This window comes from Aedes aegypti, chromosome 3, assembly GCF_002204515.2.
Source record: "Aedes aegypti strain LVP_AGWG chromosome 3, AaegL5.0 Primary Assembly, whole genome shotgun sequence".
NCBI lineage: Eukaryota > Metazoa > Arthropoda > Insecta > Diptera > Culicidae > Aedes > Aedes aegypti.
This window is the reverse complement of record NC_035109.1, coordinates 28922554-28944911: the sequence shown is the minus strand read 5'-3', so window position 1 is coordinate 28944911 and position 22358 is coordinate 28922554. Positions and strand designations below refer to the sequence as shown.

The window sequence follows — 22358 nt, the reverse complement described above, 5'->3', positions numbered from 1 at the left end:
TTAATAGAGATGGTCGGGTTTGACATTTTTCAAACCCGAACCCGACCCGCACCCGACTAATTTTATTTCTTCAAACCCGGACCCGACCCGAACCCGAGACAATAATTGTAAATCAAACCCGGACCCGACCCGAACCCGAGAAAATATTGCTGTTCAAACCCAAACCCGACCCGAAACCCGAAAAAGTTTTCAAAGAAAAACCCGAATAAAACCCGAGTTGGGAACGATGATAAATTCATCGTTTCTGATAAATACGAAAGCTTTTAGATTGTTACTCTGTTCACAATTCTCATCAAACCTGATCCAAACCCGACTAAACCCTTCTTTGTTCAAGCCCGAACCCGACCCGTACCCGAATATTTTGTAGCCTTCAAACCCGACCCGAACCCGAACCCGAATTTTTTTAAATTTTCAAACCCGAACCCGACCCGAACCCGTCGGGTTCGGGTTCGGGTCGGGTTTCGGGTTTGAAAACCCGAGACCCGACCATCTCTAAATTAATGGACCGCCCCTTCGAAGAATATAGTATAGTATTTGCATGTATATAATATCAATCAACTGTATAACACTCAGGGACGCCATCTATTGTTCCATTGATGGCTGCTGTGGAATATTCCACTGCCAGTCAGCGTGCAGCCTCTACAGTTGGCGCCAACCCAACAGCGCGCCAAACTGTATTGAGAAGCGTACGCGCGTAATGAATAATTATTGTAGGGTAGATGTACCAATAGTGGAGGTACTAAGCACGAATGAACTTCATTTTACCGCAATAATTCAAGAAGCGCAATTAATGCACATGTTGATGTTGTAACGGGAAGTAATGAGCATTGACTTAATGAGAAAAATGATTTCATCGTAGTAATCCACGGCACGTCAATGAAAAATAATACCTCCACTATTGGTACACTGTTCCTTTAGTTGCGGTATATTTTTAATTTGTGTTCCTATAGTTGCGGTATCCGTTGTTTTCTTATGGGATCCTCCATTATAGGAACACTTTACCGCAACTATTGGTACAAGCAAGAACAGTTTTAGCAATTTTAGTGATATTTCATCAGTTTTAAAACAATTTGAACGCTATTTTCAACTATTTCGTGTATCAACATGCCAATACGTCGATTGGCAGTGTCGGTTCTGTGGCTAATGCAGAAAAATCAGCGAAAATGGCACTACCGCAACTATAGGAACACCCACAACTAAGGGAACACTTACCCTATGTTTTGTCTGGCCGTATCACCCATTGAATTTGTAAGAATGTAGTTCCTTTCGTTTCTCCACCAAGTAGGCATGCTGCCTCTCAGTGGTAATACATCTGTTAAAGTGAAGCCGTCGTTCACTTGATTTGCCGTCCGTTGTATCGTAAAAGACACAACGTAGGAAAGACGTCCTGGCCGAAACAACATATTAACAATATATTCATAAGTTTTCAAAGAAAGTGGATCTTGAGATTTGATCCTTCAAACGTTACCATAATGATAGATAATTACAAGAGCTTCCCGTGCGGCTTTCATAGAGGCTGTTAGCTTTAATACTAAATAACGTTGCTGATGAAGGGCACACAAAACACCCAACTAACCAATGAAGAGTGGTCCGATTGACGAAAAGCTTCTTCTGACTGGAAAGGAAAGGATGGTTTACTGTGTTACACTTACAATGCGTGTAACTTACTGCCGCCGTTAGCGCACGGTTATGAGGCCCACAATAGAACACATTTTTTTATGAGAAGCGTGCGGGTGGTCATCGGTTTTTCAGTTCTGTCGCCTAAACGGTAAAAGATACCACTTTGGCGTCTATGGACGAAAGTTAGAGTATGAATTGATGAAACAAAAAATATTTTTTTGAAAATTTTTCATGATACAGACGATAGTTTTTTCGCTATTTTTTCGACAATTTTTTCCATGGTGAAAAATTTTCCGAGAAATGTTTTTCTTTTTATATGTTTAATGGATTGCTGAGAAAATTTCCTTTCGATTTCACGAAAAAACTTTTGTTCTACGATGCATAGTTCAGGAGATATGAATTTTCAAAGTTTGAGGTATATAGAGAAATCGTGAAAATTCATTTAGAGTTTTCCGGGAAAATAGGCCACTATAATTTTTTTGAATTTCACTTTTGGTCATGTATCCAATAGCTCTACCTCTGGTGAAAATTTCATGCAAATCGGAGAACCTCCGGCCCAAACCTGTCCGATAATAAAAAAAAATGCCCATGTGTTATTTATGTAACTCTAATAAAATGCCCTGAAAAACAAAGGATTTTAAGCAGAAAAATTTCAATAACTTCTGAACTAAAATAAATATCATCAATATTTTTGCATAAAAATTTGCGTTTTGTTTAGCTCTTAAAGTCGTTCATAGACCGCTATGGCGAGAAATCTGAAATAAGAAAGATAGGTCTCTAAAACTATTTTGAAAATTTTCATAATATGTATTTCTGTATTATTTTGCATTTTGAGCATGAAAACAAAATTTTAGACACAAATGATCTTTTACAAAATTGTTTTAAAAAACGTAAGCTTCCATACTGTGTCATTTAAAACTAGGGTGGTCCAAAATATCACACAAATCATATAATCAACTTTTTTATTTGCAAAAATACTGGTATATACTCTATAGCACAGCGGTAGAACAAATTTGCTAAAACAGTTTTTCTGTAGCTCAAAATTTGACCAATCTAGAGCATTTTTTCCTAATCATAGCAGGGTGGTCCAACAAAAATAAGTTTTTTTACTCTAGTTTTTTTAATACTAGTTTCTCGTCAAAGTCATCTATGAACGACTTTTGGAACTTAACAAAACGCAAATTTTCTTACAAAATGATTGTTGATATCTATTTTAGTTCAAAAGTTATTAAAGTTTTTGCGATAAAAAATATTTGTTTTTCAAGACAATTTGTGAGACTTACATAAATAAAACATTTGTTATTTTTTGATATAATATACAATTTTATTTTATCTTTCGAATGCCGTCAAAAGATATGTTTTATGTTTGCCCCAATCAGAGATATTCTCAATCAAAGTAGGCATGTTTTTGAGAGTAAAACAACAATAACTCCCAAACGGGAGGAGATAGAGAGTTTCTTCACTCACCAAATTACGCATTTTTCAAAGCTTTAAAAGTGTTTCATAGACTACTTTGATGAGAAATTTTAATTGAAAACTCTAGAGCCAAAAAACCAGCTTTGTTCGGACCACCCTATGTCACCGTAGGAAAATAGCTCTAAATCAGTCAATTTAAGAGATACAAAAAAAACTTTTTGACAAAGTTGCTTGAAATTCAATGGTCTACAACTTTGCTGAAGCATGTATAATATAACTTCTACAAATAAGAAAGTTAGTTACACAATTTCTATGAAAATGTGGTCCACCCTAATTTCCAATAACACCAAACAAAGGGCCTTACTAATACAAACAACTTTGTAGAAGACCGTTTTTGTCTAATGTTTCATTCTAAAGCTCAAAATGCAACTTTCCGCGTAAAACTGATTTCTGGACCATAGTGCACTGGTTTCATTGATGTTTACATGAAATTTACTGCATGATATATCAAACTTTGATCTAATCCACCTCTCCATACAAAATTATCCATTTCTCTAACATGGCAAAATACATAATTTTCTAAACCATCAAAAAAAAATTTCGTGCATCGAAAGTTCGAAGAAGTCTTGGAATTGTCTCCTCACTGGGACAGAGCCAGCTTCTCAGCTTAGTGTTCTTATGAGCACTTCCATAGTTATTAACTGAAAGCTTTCTTTGTCAAAGTTGCCATTTTCGCATTCGTATATCGTGTGGCAGGTACGATGATACACTATGCCCAGGGGAGTCAAGGAAATTTCCATTACGAAAAGATCCTGGATCGACCGGGAATCGAACCCAAACACCGTCAGCGTGGCTTTGGAAGGCCCTAGGCCGACGAATACATCTCTTCAATAACGCGTATAAGTTTCAATGATGGCCTTCTTCACCTTAACCGTTAAACTTTTTTTTTATAAAATAGCAATAGGCTAAATTTTTGCTCATGCCATCGATGTGGTGAGCATAAAATGCAAAACCAATAAATCAAATCATCACTCACCTGCACATCCTTGCACATCAGCGCAATCACAAACAGATTCAGAAAGAATCCGAAGAACCCGATGAAGAACAGCGTCACTGCGGAGGCAACGTACGCCCAGGATTCCATCAGCTCCGGAACCGGCCACGGCACCGGATCACGCTCGTAGCTCCCCACCGGAAGACCCGTTCCGAAAACTTCCGTTGCACTGGTAATAATAATCGCACTGCCACCCGCACTTCCTCCCCCCACATCACCATTACCATTGACCACCATCGAAAGACCAGTCCCAGCACTGATTGTGGCCCCACTTCCGGATCCGCCACCACCCCCGCCACTGCTGCTGCTGCTGATGGTTGTAGTGGTAACGGTTGTAGTCGTTGTCGTAGTCGTAGTCGTCGGCTGTTGAGTTGACAGGATGAGCAACCTGCTGATGTTGGCCACATGGATGACGCTGATATCGGTCATCATTTTGGAAGCCGGCCGCTGGATTCGCTCGGGAGATGCACGGGCCCTCGGCGATGATGGGACATTTTCCTACCTCGTGCTTTCGGACTTTTTGTTGTTTGCTCTCTTTATTCACTGGTTCGAGGAACGGGCTCCACTAGAGGGTGGCTTAGGATCAGGCTGCCACCTGTTAAATGCGCCAATAAAAAAATGAAAATGCTTCAAATAAAATTAAAAAATTGGACCATAATAAGAGCAGTTGTTCATCATTACAATTTGTGATATGTTACAAAAATAAATGAAATTTCTCCATAAATAACTAAAATAGTAGTTTATGGAACAAGTTGCAGAATGATGATTTTTACAGCACGAGTCATAAATTTATTCAACGAGGCTGGCCGAGTTGGATAATTACGACGAGTGCTGTAAAAATCGAGTTCTGCAACGAGTAACGTACAACACTTTTGCAATTTGGTAGAAGATCATTCGAGGGTATTAGAAATCATCTTGGGATGCATTCACCACTATTCAGAAATTTCTGAAAATTATTATGTAATGATTAGAGTGTCCATCCCGGGATTTGACAAATTACGAGATTTTCCGTTTCCCGGGAGTTTATTTGTGACATCCCGGGAATGACGGGATTCCCGAAATGTACGTAGAAACCACAAAATTTCGATGAAAAACAATGACAATTTTCCTCACTATCAACCTGATTTGATTAAGCAGAAAAGCATAATGAAAAAGAGAATAAACGAGTAATTATTTTTATGAAAAGATCAATTTACTGAGTAAGAAACACATATTTTTATTTGTTTAGTTGCAAAGTTTTAACGCTTTTATTTTCAACACTAGCCGTTTTTATAAGCCTATGCTGAGATAACAAATTTAAAAGTAGAGGGGCTGGGGGCAAGAAGGACACCTTAAGATATATAGGTTCAAATCATGGTTGATTAGCACAATTTTTGAAGATTATTCCAGTGTAGGGGCAAGCTCACCTCTTGTTCTAAATGATGTTATCGATAGATTTCAAAAATATAAGAAACACATGATGATTTGAGTTTTTTGAAAATGTCCCTTCTTATGAGGTTTTTAAACGAGGCACGGGGCAAGAGTGCCACTCGTATGGGGCAAGATGACCACCAGAGCAAAATGCCACAAATTTTGTATATCATTATTTCCCCGCCTAAACGATAAATTGTAGAGTAAGTAAAGATAAAAACTGAGGGTTAAAAGATGACTAATAGTTAAAAAGAAATTTTACGAAATTAATTTAGTTTTCATCTTATTTGACTGTAACAATAATAGTAAAAATTTTCAGAAACCATTTTGAATGTCCAAGATGGTTTATTTTGATTGTATTTAGTAGGAAACATTGATTTAATGCAATATTAAACAAGAAAAATAAAAGTTCATTTGATTTTATATGAGAAAATTGCGGTGTCCCTCTTGCCCCATAAGACATACTGCTATTATATATGTAAAATTTAATGTCAAAGGACTTTTTCGAAAAAATGTCCTCACAGCTGTATTAAACAATTGAAAATCATCAATACTGTGCAGAAAAATCAATATGTTTTGTATTTATTGGGAGTCAAACCTTGTTTCCAGTCTTACATTCTTATAATATTTCGCATATTTTGCGTTGATGAGTTAAAGACATTTTTCTTATTTTTTGTACTAAACATTTTTAACTGTAATATTTACACAACCCTCAATTAGTACTCAATTTATACTTATCCTGCGCTAAACATCAAAATATTGATTTGAACTATGTGAAATTAGAGGTGGCACTTTTGCCCCGGGTGTCCTTCTTGCCCCATGTCCCCCTACACCTGAACTGCCGCAAATCGCAAGTCAGTACCATCTGTAAAAAGCAGGCATTGAGAAAATTGACTGAGAAATTTTCAATCTCGTTTCCATACAAATATTCAAAAAAAAAATCCAGTAGATTGCAACATGTTTCGATCTCAATGAAACATTCATAATATGCTTTTCACTCCGTTACCTTTCCAAGAAAAACATAATGATGACCAAATAACGATTTATTTTAGTGTTATACGATGCGAAAATCTACAGTGGGATTGACATGCATTTACTTTTCATTATGGGACAATTCTACTTGGTGTTTTTTTTTCTAATTTTACTGAACAAAAAGTGATTTCTCGTAAGTGCAGCTGAAAGATCATAAGAAGATATAATGAAAACTGATGTTCGGCCCATTTAGTTTGCGAACCCCTGGTTCTGATCTCTTTAGATCGCATTCAATTCTTCCATGATAAGAGCGATAAGAGCCTCTCCCATCTCTCGCTTCCCGAGAGATCGCCGCATCCAGATGTTTATAATAGCCAATTGGCACCAGAATAAAGTTAGTTAGCCACCAATATCCAACAAGACAACACGTATCTGTACTCGGTTCGCGGTCGGAAATAAAGTTTAGTTTTTTGCCAACGTAAAACTCGTCCCAGTGTAGTGATCCTAGTGAGAAAGGTCAACGATCGAAGGTGGAGGTCAGGGACCTCTGAAGACCCGCGTCTGGACGGACTTAATTATCAATACAGTCCACTTAAATTGTCCGTGCCAGAACATGGTCCTTCGAACCGGATCGTAACCGGTGGGACTAAAAGTGACCGTTTGGACAAGTGATTGTATGAAAGTGGCGATTTGTTTCGCAATTAGCCAACCCCACGGTGGCGAAAATCAAACCTCGAGTGGAAGTGATCTGCGATTCTTTCACAATAAATCCAAGCCCACTACGGTGGTGAAGATCGAACCGAAAAAAGTGAAATCGATTGTGTGCCGTAGCCACGCTGCTGTTGGCGGCAGAGAAGAACAATTCCCACGGCAGGGATAGAAGGCGAAAGAAAACGGAGTGTGTGCGGTGTGTGAGATCGTCAGGATTGTGTCGCCGTTATTCTACAGCAACCACGCTGCTGGTGCATACACGGAGGAAACGGCACAGGAGAATTTGGCGGTTTTTCGACGGAGCAGTGTTAAGATCGGCCGGCGGCGATAATTTGCACGTGTCGTCGGAGGTCAGTGTAGCAGTTTGCTTGCGGATAGCGGTAGCAGTAAACGGAATCATCCCGATTGCCGTCATCGTTCAGGGAAGTAGAAATTTGCATGGTTTGTGGTCTTTGTGGTTGGGTTGCATATGATGGGTTTGAGTTAGGCGATGAGTGATAAGCAGCAATAAATTTTAAAACTATAATTGAGCGTTTTCTTCCGGGTGTTGTGGCCTGGACTGAGTTGAATTCCCTTGGATAGATGGTTCTTGGCTCGTCTCGTTGGTTCGATCCTTTTGGCTGTATTTTTCCGCTGAAATCTTCAATGCTGTCAATTAGCTGGTCAATCGGTCGGTCGCGTGGAACGTAGAAGTGAGTACAGTCAGGTCTCCTATTAGACACATGGTTGGGGGGCGTAATAGGAATCTACGTTATAGGAGACCCAGGGCTTATGGGATTTCATCACTTTGGGGGTGTCGTTGAATATCTCGTATGTCAAAAGAGATAGTACAGTACTGTCTTCGACGAAGTTTCAGTACTAAGTACGATCTACCTTTAGGAGTTGAGGATCATCCTTTTAGTTGAGAACTTGGCCGGTAGGGGCGCTTTTTCTGATTTGCACTGTATGAACCATGAGGGATAAGAATGCAAAATTTTGTAACATATGATATCTCTGAATCCTGATGTTTTGGAAGGTTGGTGTCTTCGGAAGAGTTGTTCAGTAGCTCAAGGGCTGACATGTAGTGGTCATTCTGATACGGAATTACGCCACCAGGCGGCGCTAGTGGGCATGGAATTTTTGTTTTGCGCATAGCTCAGTAGCCCGACCACTTAGAAAGATGGCGTCTTCGACAAAGTTGCTCAGTATCACAAGGGCTAACATTATTTGAGCCGAAAGTTTCGAAATTTTGCCACTAGGCGGCGCTAGTGAGCAAAGAATTTTTGTTTTGCGCATAGCTCAGTTGCCTGACCACTTAGAAAGATGGCGTCTTCGGCAAAGTTGCTCAGTATCACAAGGGCTAACATTATTTGAGCCAAAAGTTCCTAGTGAGCCAAGAATTTTTGTTTTGCGCCGCCTCGTGGCAAAATTTCGAAACTTTCGGATCAAATAATGTTACCCCTTGTGATACTGAGCAACTTTGCCGAAGACGCCATCTTTCTAAGTGGTCAGGCTACTGAGCTATGCGCAAAACAAAAAATACTTGCTCACTAGCGCCGTCTAGTGGCAAAATTTTGAAACTTTCGGCTCAAATAATGTTAGCCCTTGTGATACTCAGCAACTTTGCCGAAGACGCCATCTTTCTAAAAGGTCGGGCTACTGAGCTATGCGCAAAACAAAAATTCTTGGCTCACTAGCGCCGCCTAGTGGCAAAATTTTGAAACTTTCGGATTAAATAATATTAGCCCTTGTGATACTGAGCAACTTTGTAGAAGACGCCATCTTTCTAAGTGGTCAAGCTACTGAGCTATCCACGAAACAAAAATTCTTTGCTCACTAGCGCCGCCTAGTGGCAAAATTTCGAAACTTTTGGCTCAAATAATGTTAGCCCTTGTGATACTGACCAACTTTGCCGAAGACGCCATCTTTCTAAGTGGTCGGGCTACTGAGCTATGCGCAAAACAAAAATTCTTGGCTCACTAGCGCTGCCTAGTGGCAAAATTTCGAAACTTTCGGCTCAAATAATGTTAGCCCTTGTGATACTGAGCAACTTTGCCGAAGACGCCATCTTTCTAAGTGGTCAGGCTACTGAGCTATGCGCAAAACAAAAATTCTTGGCTCACTAGCGCCGCCTAATGGCAAAATTTTGAAATTTTCGGCTCAAATAATGTTAGCCCTTGTGATACTGAGCAACTTTGCCGAAGACGCCATCTTTCTAAGTGGTCAGGCAACAGAGCTATGCGCAAAACAAAAATTCCATGCCCACTAGCGCCGCCTGGTGGCGTAATTCCGTATCAGAATGACCACCACATGTCAGCCCTTGAGCTACTGAACAACTCTTCCGAAGACACCAACCTTCAAAAACATCAGGATTCAGAGATATCATATGTTACAAAATTTTGCATTCTTATCCCTCATGGTTCATTTAGTGCAAATCAGAAAAAGCGCCCCTACCAGCCAAGTTCTCAACTAAAAGGATGATCCTCAACTCCTAAAGGTAGATCGTACTTAGTACTGAAACTTCGCCGAAGACAGTACTGTACTATCTCTTTTGGCATACGAGATATTCAACGACACCCCCAAAGTGGTGAAATCCCATAAGCCCTGGGTCTCCTATAACGTCCTGGTGTGTCTTATAGGAGTGAGCGTAATAGGAGTGCACGTTATAGGAATGCGTTTAATAGGAGACCCGACTGTAAATCCAGTTGCAGTGTTTGCGGTCGTGCGGTCGAGCTGATTCCAGTGAATGAAAAGTGGTGTGAAGTGAATCATAAACTTGATTGGCAATTTTACAGTACTGCTGCTGCTGTGTTTCTAGTGACTGTTAAGTGACACGAACTAGAGTGACAGTTCTTGCTATCAATCTAGAAGTGACTTCATCATCCAGCAGTACTGTAATCTTGCGGGTGATGATTAGAAAATTGTGAAGATGGTGAAAGCTGATGAATACATGGAGTTGAAGAAGCAGGAGAAGCAGCTGATCGACATCATCAATGGAATTGCACGGTTCAGGAATTCAAGAAGGGGAAGCATGAACCACAGATCGATGTTCGCCTGGAGACCTTAGAAGAAGCCATCAAAAATTTCTACAGCGTTCGGCGTAAAATCGACCTGATCCATGACGAGGAGGATAGTAGCGAGACTCTGAAACCTGGAGAAAGAGCCCGTGCGGAAAAGGAACGAGCGAAGGAAAGCGAAGATTCGCTCAACTATATGCAGGAGCAATACTATGTGGTTAAGGCCGCTCTCATCCAGCTGCGCCCTAAGCCGGAAATCTCGAAAGCTCAGGAAGACAACAACTTGAACGAGGTGCAGCCCATGTCTCGTGTCAAACTTCCTGACATTAAGCTTTCAAGCTTCAGTGGGAGGATCCAAGATTGGACCAACTTTCGCGATACTTTCCGAAGTCTTATCCACAACAATCAGCAGCTAGCAGATGTCGACAAATTCACCTACTTGCGGTCGTTCAGCCTTACAAGAGCTGAACTCGGTTGAGCTGACAGGTGACAACTACGAAGCGGCCTGGAAATTGTTGGAGAAGAAGTATGAGAATAGAAAACTCATCGTCAGGGCCCATCTAGATTCTCTGTTTGCCGTTGAGCCGATGCGGAAGGAAAGTTGCGAAGCCTTAAGTCACATCATCAGCGAGTTCGACAGAAACCTGTTGATGCTGAAGAAAATCGGGGAGCAGACGGACAACTAGCGTACATGGTTTGTTCTCGCCTCGATTCCACGACACTTCGTCACTGGGAAACGCACCATAATAGCAAGGAGGTCCCCAAGTACGAAGATCTGATGCAGTTCTTGAGGGATCTATGTGCAGTGTTGCAATCGATTGCACCTGCGAAGGCCTACGACGTCGACAAGCGACAGCGGTCTTCAACGATTCACACGTCGTCTCAGTCTCAACGACGGTGCTTATTCTGCGGAGATTCTTATCATTTGCCGTTCAAGTGCAGCAAACTTCAGAACATGACTGTTGCTCAACGTGCAGATGAAATCAACAGGAAGCGACTCTGCAGGAACTGCTTATCTACGGGACATTTTGCTGAAGGATGTTCCAGAGGATCGTGCACCCACTGTGGACGAAACCATCACACCATGCTCCATTTCGAAAGGTCGTCAAGCAGCGGCTATCAAGCGAAGTCATCCGTTCCTGTTAGTGCTCCTCCTTCCGTTCTAAACGCGCAAAATCGACCAAACTTCACTCCAGCAGCTAATCAGCAACAGTCACAGCAAACTCGTTCCAAACAACAAAGCCAAACACAAACACCATCCACTCAACCAGTCACACAAGCACAACCAACATCGTCATACCCCGTGATTCGCTCACAAAACACTCAACCACAACCCACCACTGACCCACAACCTGCAATTTCCCTTGAAACCACTGAATCTTCACGTTGCATTGGCACGACAACTCGTCAAGTGTTGATGTCAACTGCAATCGTCAAGGTGGTAGACCGTTTTGGCAACATTGCTCTTGCCAGAACGCTTCTTGATTCCTGTTCGGAGTTCTGCTACATGACCAGCGGATTCTCCAAAAGGCTGAAGTTCCACGAGCAGTGGAATTTCCTGAAGGTGTGTAGTCACGATTCCCAAGAAGGAGCACATGCTGGAGCGACTAGGACAGTCTAAGGACATAGCCATAAAGCGGTTCATTGGATTGGAGAAGCGGTTCGCCTTGAACAATGACCTGAAAGAGGCCTACAAGGAGTTCATCCACGAATACATCCTGATGGGTCACATGAAGGAAGTTGACGAAAGGCAAGACACTGGTTTTCCAGTGTACTATATGCCGCATCACGCCGTGCTGCGGCCCGATAGCACAACTACCAAGCTGAGGGTCGTTTTTGACGCGTCGTGCCGAACTTCAAGCGGAATCTCACTCAACGATACTCAAATGGTAGGACCGGTCGTCCAGAATGATCTGATCACTACGATTCTACGATTCCGCCATCACCGTATTGCTGTCACCGCCGACGTAGAAAAAATGTACCGGATGGTCCGAATTCCAGAGCAAGATCAACATCTACAGCGCATCCTTTGGAGAGACACGCCAGAGAAACCTGTGAAGACTTTCGAGCTACTAACGGTCACGTACGGCACTGCGAGTGCACCATACCTGGCCACAAGATACCTGAAAAAGCTGGGAGAAGATAGTGTATTGACGCATCCGATTGCTGCACAAGTGGTTCAAGAGGACTTCTACGTCGACGACATGTTGTCAGGTGCAGACACTGTTAGCGAAGCACAAAAGCTGATGGATGAAGTCATTGAGTTGACAAATTCCGTTGGATTCACCTTGAGAAAGTGGAACTCAAACGCGCCAAGGCTGCTCGCCAAGCTGCCCACACATCTACGAGACGAACGTTCTGTTCTCGACCTAGACTCCTCAAGTGCGAAGGTCAAGACTCTAGGGCTGCGATGGGACACACAGTCGGACAATTTCTGCTTCACCTTCCCCGAGTGGAGATCGAATTCTTCTGCAATCACCAAGCACAGTGTCCACTCCGACGCAGCGTGTTTCTTCGATCCACTCGGCTTGGTTGGTTCAGTGGTAGTTCAGGCAAAGATCTTCATCCAGCGGCTCTGGCTGCTGAAGTGCGATTGGGACGAACCTCTTGAAGAATCCCTACAAACATTGTGGCAGGAGTACAAGCAGAACATGATCGCTCTGGAGTCGATAGCAGTTCCACGCTGGCTCGGATTCAGCAACGACTGTACTGAAGTGCAGTTGCACGGCTTTTGCGACGCATCGGAGGCTGCATATGGAGCGTGCCTCTATCTACGTTGTACTGCTTCGGACGGCACCGTCAGCGTAAGAATAATCACCTCCAAGTCTCGAGTGGCACCTCTGGAAAACCTCCAGAAGAAAAAGAAAAAGCAGAACATCCCACGCCTCGAACTGTCCTCGGCACTCTTGCTGAGTCATCTATACGAGAAGTACAATCAAGTTCAACCCAACATCAAGGCGTACTTTTGGACAGACTCGTTGGCAGATATTCGAGTGTCTGAAATCCAGCATCTCACCAAGGACGGAGTATGGAACCATGTTCCGGGCACCGAAAACCCAGCAGACCTCATCTTGCGGGGATTGTCTCCGGCTTACCTTCAATATCAATCCATTTGGTTTGAAGGTCCCCAGTGGTTGTCTCAAGATCCACAGCATTGGCCACACGCATACGATGCTGCCAACGTTGAATTGGATCCAGCATTATTGGAAGAAAGACCGTCACCTGCTTTTGCAGCTCAAGCAATCCCACCGAGTGAAATCTTTGGAGAACGATCATCGTTTACGGAACTAGTCCGAATCGTAGCCCTTTTGCTTCGGTTCAGGCACAACGCGCAGAAATGCAATCGGCAGTTCAGGAATACTGGATGCTTGTCGTTACAAGAGCAAGAAGAGGCAACAGTTGTCTTGGTTCGCTTGTCGCAGCAGGAATGCTATCCCCAAGAATTTCGAGTCTGGCAAAAAATGGTTGTGTAAAGAATTCGTCTAATATCGCTGCTCTACATCCACGGTTATTTGACGGCGTGATGCGCGTCGGCGGCCGGCTCTCTAAGGCACCGATATCGTCCAACCGCAAACATCCCTATATTCTGCATAACAAACATCCGTTTGCCGCAATGATCGTACGACATTACCACCACAAGCTCTTCCACGCTGGTCAGCAGCTACTAATCTCGGCTGTCCGAGGCAAATTCTGGCCAGTTCACATCCACAGTTTGGCAAGTAGGGTGATCCACAGCTGTATTCCATGTTTCCGCAACAAGCCCAAGGTCTTAGACCAAATAATGGCCGATCTCCCATCGGCGAGAGTAACCCCAGCGCCGGCATTCCTGGCATTACTGTGGTCCATTCTTCGTGAACTATCCCAACCGTCGAGCAAGTCCCGTGAAGTGCTATATGGAGATTTTTGTGTGTCTGGTCGTCAAAGCGATCCATCTGGAGCTGGTAATTGACCTAGCTTCTCAGGCGTTCTTGGCAGCGCTAAAACGATTCACGGCTCGTCGTGGTAGGCCGCAGCTGATAATGTGCGACAACGCATCTACGTTCGTTGGTGCAAAACGAGAACTAAACGAGCTGCACCGCCTCTTCCACGATCAACGATTCCAAGCAAAGCTTATCAAGGACACCAGTTCCGACGGTATCGAGTTCCGATTTATCCCTCCACGCACACCCAATTTTGGAGGCCTCTGGGAGGCGCAGGTGAAGTCGTTCAAGGGACACTTTAAGAAATGTTGACTGCACTGTACCAGATTGAAGCAGTACTCAACTCGCGCCCTCTGACTCCACTAAGCAACGATCCGAAGGATTTCGAAGCCCTAACTCCGGGGCACTTTCTGGTTCAACGACCGCTAACCGCCATGCCGGAGCCAGATTTGCAAGATGTGCCCAGTAACCGCTTATCTAAGTGGGAAAACGTTCAACAAATGTCGCAGCAAGTTTGGAAAAAGTGGTCTACCCAATACCTCTCGGATCTACACAACCGCACAAAGTGGACCAAGCAGCGGAACAACATCTCCGTCGGTACGATGGTTCTACTCAAGGAGGAGAATGCCCCACCTCTGAAGTGGCACCTGGGTAGAGTCATCAAGGTGTTCGAAGGTTCGGACTACAACATTCGTGTGGTAACGGTCCGCACGAAAGACGGATGCTTTGATCGAGGAATCTCAAAGGTCTGTCCTCTTTCCATTCGGGACAACGAAGAGCTCAACAATCTTCAAAACGCTTAAGTCACTCACTGAGTGCATCCTGGTGCAACCGCACCACTCAAGTTTTCGATTACATCAGTCAAGTCGTCTGAGGGCAATCCAGTCGGATGATCTGTGCATGTATTGTAAGCGTCATTCAGTCTGGTGAAGGTCTCGGCGCACAAGGCGTCGGCGTTCGCCACAGGGTCATCGCAAGGTTAAGGCATCACACTAATCCCTATGTATATCGTCGGTAGCACCACAGCGCTCGCTATCATCTCTAATCTGGAGGAATCCATGGTACCCCTCCACACCGCCGTTGTCAACTGGTTGGCATTGGGCTTGGCCAGCCCATCCTGTCGATCAGCGCACCGATGGCACGAAGTCCAAGAAGTGGTCTCCGGACCACGAAAGCATCTACCCAAGACGAACACTGCCACCCAGGCGTTGAAACTCTGCGGAGGATCCTCAGGCACCGTTCTTGCCTGGGTAGGTAAGTTGTTCTAGTTTTACAGAAATCTATGCCAGTCACTACATCCATTCCTTTTCGAGGAAATCATCACCAACTTCACCATCACCAATCGCACCAAGTCTCACACGTACGAGGGAAGGAAGGAAGCTAGTCATCAACCGATGTACTGAGCGCAGACGATCGTACCGATGAAACCTCATACCAACTGAAGTACCCCAAGAAGCCCACTGACGTCATCAGAATCTCGTAGCAAGACCCAACACAGAAGAAGAAGAAGAAGAATCCCCGCTGTGCACTCGAAGCAAGATCACTCTCCATCACGAAGGCAGCGCACGTGAGCCCTAGGTTAACGTGTACCGGCGCAGAAGGCGCCTCGAAGCAGCAGTCCCCAACTACGCGTACAAGCGTGGTGGCGTTCCCGTCGACAGGGGTCGGCGTAGTTCAGCAGTAGCAGCAGCAGTGAAATAATAAAGTGAACTCAAAAACAAAATTCATTATTGTTAGATGTAAGAATAAGTCAAGGTAGTTCTTTCTTGAAACCCACCTGGTTTCAAGGCGGCCGGCATGTTCGGCTCATTTAGTTTGCGAACCCCTGGTTCTGATCTCTTTAGATCGCATTCAATTCTTCCATGATAAGAGCGATAAGAGCCTCTCCCATCTCTCGCTTCCCGAGAGATCGCCGCATCCAGATGTTTATAATAGCCAATTGGCACCAGAATAAAGTTAGTTAGCCACCAATATCCAACAAGACAACACGTATCTGTACTCGGTTCGCGGTCGGAAATAAAGTTTAGTTTTTTGCCAACGTAAAACTCGTCCCAGTGTAGTGATCCTAGTGAGAAAGGTCAACGATCGAAGGTGGAGGTCAGGGACCTCTGAAGACCCGCGTCTGGACGGACTTAATTATCAATACAGTCCACTTAAATTGTCCGTGCCAGAACAACTGATATCAATTAGATTTTGACCAAAATGCAGATAGGACTTGCGATTCACGGCAGTAAAGTTCAGTCAATAGTTTTCAGCAATTAACTTTCAGCATGATCTACAATACCTTCAATGATCTTGAATCGTTTCTTTTGTTCTAAAGTTTTTATGACTTTTCGAATGTTTGAAGCAAATTGCTTTAAAATTATGACTTATGTTTTTATCATACATCCATTCATAAGTGATATAGAGAATTTGAATAAATCCATAGCACACCCGTAATTAGTCAAGCTAAGTTTTGAGTTTTGTTAGGTTACTTCATCAGAATAAAAAAGTCTTATCTGGAATGTGATTTGCTGTAATTAACATTATATTTTGAAAAGTTATATTATGTGTTTATTTCATTGAAAAAAAAAAAATGTATTGTTAAATTTGTACTTCCATTTCAATCGGTATGCTAGTTTTATTGAAAATTTGATAAATCCCGGGATTTCCCGGGATAAGCATAGATTCTTGTCCCGAATCCCGGGACGAGCAAAATGGCCGGGAAATGGACACTCTAGTAATGATTCATTACGCAACTCGAAACAATTGCGTAATGAGAAGGCGTTCATTACGCAACTGATTTAAGGTGAAACATCTCGGAATCAAAAGATGGCCAGTACAATGGCAGACTTGTGCCCCTACTCACGTTTTCAAAGGCACTAAACTGGGGAAATAGTTGGCAATCGGTTCTGATCTTCTTATTTTAAGCTTTCAGCGTGTGCTCAAAGCCAAAATAAAAAAATGCACTAATGCACGGTAATAGGAACAGTGCTGGAAAGCACTTATTTTCAGCACTGCTAACGGTGCTGAAAAGTAGCACTTTTCAGTTTTGTTTTGGGAGTGGCCAAATCAGAGCGCGTCCATACACTATTCGTTTAATCACTCTGTATTTCTCAATGACTTATTCAACTAACTTCTGATTCTATATCCGTCAGATGATCCAAATTCGTTCCAGGTAAGGGATTGTGCCTTGGAATCGGATCGCAGACATAGAGGAGGCAATTTGATGACTCTCTAAAAAGTCGAGAGCTTCATGCAGTCGTTCGACACATGAATAATTAAGTGCACAATTAATCTAAAGACACTCGGTTCAAAATTGATTCTTGAGCGGGACTCCCAACGTGTACACCCTGCTCAAATATCAACATTCTTGGACCGATGAGGATCCAGTTCATCGGTGGATAAGATTACAATTGTACACATTGTTTGCCATCGAATATAGAATATATACCAGCAATGAAGGCGTGACAATTTGTGACAGTCATTCAACTGTATCCCAACCCAAGTGATTGAAAAACTGTAAGCTGTTACTACGCATGGATGTCCATGTAGATTCCATGCTATACGCAACTCGTTTAAAAACTCGATTGTTTCAGCACTCGTCGTAAGGTTTGCAGAAGAGAAGTTTCACCAATACTTCTAAAATTTAGCTTTCTGGCTACCGTCAAGCAACCATTCACCGTGCATTTAAGAAAAATTTGCACTTCAAAAATTATATAACTTTTCCAAATAATTTGAAGCGTATTAGAATACCACTACGTAGCGTACAATTTTATAATAATTCAGGGAAAAATCTAAAACTAGTGATGCATAACTAAAAATTACTCAAAAATTATGTTTGAAAATCTCATGTTATGGTCGCCTCGTACCGTTCTATGTAACCATTTACCGTGCACACTAGTGCACCATTCACCGTGCGTATAGATTTCGTCATGATTTAATTTTGTTTCTTGAAGAAACTTTGTTGATGGAGCCAATATGTTGCTAATAGTGAGCGCACTCATTTTTAAGACTGTTTAAATCTTCATTTACAATAAAATCCATAAAAAGTTTAAAAATTGGCTAAATAATTTTTTTTTCATTTAAATCGTTATATGAGGTTTGACTGTATTGTCCAAATCATTCCATATTCACTCAAAAACTAAATATGAGGTAGTTTAATGACGATTTAACAATAAATCTAATATTACCGAATAATGTCATGCCTTTTACGCTAATGCACGGTAATAGGAACCGTACATACTGAGAGGGATCCATTCACCGTGCATTTGGGTTTCGACTGAAACACAATATATAATTCTTATTTGCATAAAATCTCATTGCTCATACGATGAAATAAATCTTACTAATAGTATCCACAATGAAAACTGGTTGAAATTTTGAAAAAAATCATACTCTATCGTTAAAATGAAAAATGTGATTTTTTTTGGTGTTTCTAATAAGAGTGTTGAAAAATCTTATTATCAAACAGATTTCACATGATTTTTAATACATAAACTAGGTTTTTCAAAATGCTTTGTGACAAAAACTACTTCATTTCATTAGTTTTGCTGACAAAAAAATAATTTGTGAAAATTGTATGAATATTCTGTAGGAATTTGTATATGTGCACGGTGAATGGAGGCCGCACGGTGACTGGTGACTTAACGGTACATAGAATTAAAAAAAGCACATCCTTGCTCGAGTTATGTGAGAATGAAAACCACTCAATCGCCAATTTAGTGAACTAGTTCTTGACCCGATGCACGTGTTCACTAATTATACTTTTGAGCTGCTCTCGTTGCCATGGTCACATTCGGCACCGCTCAAACGTCAAGGAGTGAACCCATGCACATGTCCATGAACCTATGCACGAGTTCACTAATTTGACGTTTGAGCGGTGTCGAATTCACTGGTTACCATGGTCACATATACACCACCGCTAAAATGTCAAATAATGAACTCATACATTGATCCATTGGTTCATAGTGTTCATTCTCGCATCGTGCCTAATTTATATTTTGTAAACAATCTGTGCACGATAAACCAATAACACCCTAATAAATGGTAAACAGTGAGTTGTCATTATGCTGTCCAACTTTCAATGAGCAAAATTAGATTTGAGCGATTTTTATTGATTTATCGCGATATAAATGTGCGAATAATCAGAAAAAGTACTATATTGCTCAGGAAACTTCAAGCTACCAAGCAGAAACAAAATTTGACAACTTTTCGAGAGGAATTCGCGATAAGGGCCCATCTGACAAATCATTAACAATGAGAAAATAACCAATGAAATTCTCATATGCAATTTAAATCCCAATTGGAGAAAATATAGTCAAGCTTAAACCTTTTCACTTTAATACACATTTAATAAACCTAGTTTTAAAATCCTCACGAATACCACAAACATCTCCTTCAATATCTAGCTATTGTGTACTTAAAAAAATATTATAAGGTTTCGCCTAAAACGTACTCGATAATGCCAGTATCGCCCAAAGTTATGAGCCTGTAATCGATATTATTTTCAGTGTCACCTATTACTTTTGTGCCGTGTTTACCTTCTGGTTTCAATTAAGCCCGCCATGTACGCCTTATTTATTATTTGTTTGCAGTGTCGCCGTTTACTCTCGCCGTGTTTTGATTTCGATTTCAGATGTGCCCATCACTTTGATAAACAAAAACACAGGCGTAATCAATACAGTGTGTGGTTTTGAATGAGGTGAAGTTTCGTCTTCTACTAATTTGCGTTTTTTGAATAGATTAATTATCGATAGGGGAAAAGTTTAAGTGCAGTGAATAGACAATCAAGCTACAATTTCAATGCCATATTTTCTTAAATTGTCTATATTTTGTCAGTTTCGCCTAGTTCGCGAATCTTTCTAGGTTTGGAAAAACCCAATTGAAACTTTATTTAAATTAAATTATCTTATGTTTGGGATGATCAGGTTAGGGTTACTTCTCACCGGGTAGAATACATTTTTTCAATTCTGTAAAAGAATACTGAAGAAATTGTACAATTAGCCTAACCCGAAAATTGAATGAAGGGTGTACGGAATCAAATTGCACCACTTTAAATGGCTGTAACTTTTTACCCGTTGGGTATTTTCTATCGAAATTTTGGGTGTAATTTGTTTAACGTATATTTGTTTACGCTGCGTAAGTTTAACTAGTAGATATGCAATCGTTGTGAAGATTGAGTAGGAAGAACAGCAGCAGTGAGAGGTTGACATTTTTCAGTGGAAGCAATCGTATCGAACATCGTTAATTGCTGTACCTGAAATTTAATATACGAATATGAATTGAAAATAAAATTTAAATAGATCAAACCCCATAAAACAATTCTTTTCAGCTGGAACAGCAAAACTTTGAAGTGAGTTACCGAGTAAGCGAGTACCAACGGACAACTAGATTAAATTTTTTCCATGTGACAATGTCATGATACTAGAATTCGAAAAGAAACTTTTCATTTGAAATATTTTTTTACAAATGTTACATAGGTCTCAATTAAACGCAGCTTTAAGTGAATACCCCTAATATGTTTTTTTATTCAATTGTCAATTTTGAATATTAATGAAGACATTTTTGCTGGTTTCTAGGAGTTTTCATCTCATTTGCTGGTTTTATGGGTCTAAATATAATGCTTTTACCCCAATATGTTGTTAATGAAATAATGATAAAAGCCTAATGTTGTTTTACCAAATTTGGATGATAGTGTTATCTAACACAGAACATCTAGGTGTTGAAAAAGAAATTGTAAATTGTAAGAATGTTTGGAATGATACTCATAGAGAAACTAAAAAAATTGATCAATTCATGGAACATAATACAAATTGTAATGGTGAATAGCTTCATTTATCATGGAGCAGTGTTTGATTTTCTATGGATCATTTCTTGTTCATCACAGTCTCAAAAACCTTTTGCCACAGGATCTGGTATAAGCGGGAATCTGCAAAAGCGATTAGTTACGTGCCGCTCTAATTGGTCAGGTGGGTGGGTAACGTTCCTCGGTGGAAATCCGATTTCCTGATGATTTACGACCACTTTTTTATTACCACTCGAGTCAAAATGGCTGAGACAACCGGAATCGTTAAAACTTTGGAACGTAATTCCTCTGGACAGTGCTCGTGATGTCTGCATTGACCGGTGTCGTTCTTCAGCGTCTGGAATGGGAGTACAAAATGGATAAAAAAAAGTCGGTTATTAACTGCAGGCTGAAGTGCTTGAAATGGGATTACAACGGCAGTTTGATTTGTGGTAGGATGGATTTAGTTTGGTATGCTTTGAAGGAATATGCGAGCTAGGTCAACATATGCGTTCTTCTTGGCATTACGTCCTCACTGGGACAAAGCCTGCTTTTCAGCTTAGTGTTCTTATGAGGACACCCACAGTTATTAACTGAGAGCTTTCTTTGCCAAAGTTGCCATTTTCGCATTCGTATATCATGTGGCTGGTACGATGATACTCTTACGAAAAGATCCTGGGTCCGACCGGGAATCGAACCCAGATACCTTTAGCATGGCTTTGCTTTGTAACCGCGGAATCTAATCTAAGATCCCTGTTTTTAACAAATGAAGCTGAGAAGCAATACAATATAATATGATAAAACTTTGGTTATATTCGGCTTAAGTACAGTTTTTGGCTTTCCCAGTCTTCAGAAAATCAAAACGGTGTGATACAAAAACTTGCGGATTTTTTCATTGTTGAGAAAGCCTAGTAACATTTTTCAAAGTCAAAACTTCCAAAGCATAAGGTTTAAAACTAAAATATGTTTAGGAGTGACATCATTTTTGTTCAATTACTTTGGCTTGCCAATATGAAAGATTTAATGGTGAAACACTTTTCTCTTGGATTCGTCAATTATCCTATGCCCAGATTGTGAAGACAGTGTTGAGCAGCTTGCTTCATCATGCTTGAAGTAATTCCATTCGATGGGTATGTTTGTATGTTCTCATCCGGATTTTTCGCATGATGTGTCAATCCGTAGAACAATGAGAAGTGAAACTAAAACATGGACGTATAATCTGAGAATGGGTTGTTTCCGGGATCAACTGATGAACTTGTTACGAACTATTTATCCATTTCAGAAGACAATGTTTGCCGTTTCATGTTTGCTCCCTGAGATTGGATTGAGAGTATTTCTACGAAAATCCCACAATAATGCAACAGAGTGATTCGTGGTTATGCCATCCGGTACATCCTCTACCAGTTCAGGGAAGTCACTTTAAAAGGCACACAATCCCATCGAGCTTCTACTTTCTCATATTCTTATTAAGGCGTTACATCCCAACTGGAACA

General features: G+C 41.4%; 1 protein-coding gene across 1 annotated transcript in view; it reads right to left on the bottom strand.

The window, feature by feature from the left end:
- The window catches only part of LOC5566410 (vertebrate ancient opsin), a 190545-nt gene that overhangs the window by 82182 nt on the left and 86005 nt on the right, over positions 1–22358 (bottom strand). Inside the window, exons 2-3 of the mRNA XM_001650752.3 lie at positions 20978–21223; positions 4073–4685 (exon numbers count right to left, since the gene is read on the bottom strand). Of these exons, the coding sequence (XP_001650802.3) occupies positions 4073–4522 (450 nt within the window). The 5' untranslated portion in view covers positions 4523–4685; positions 20978–21223. The remainder of the gene's footprint in view (positions 1–4072; positions 4686–20977; positions 21224–22358) is intronic.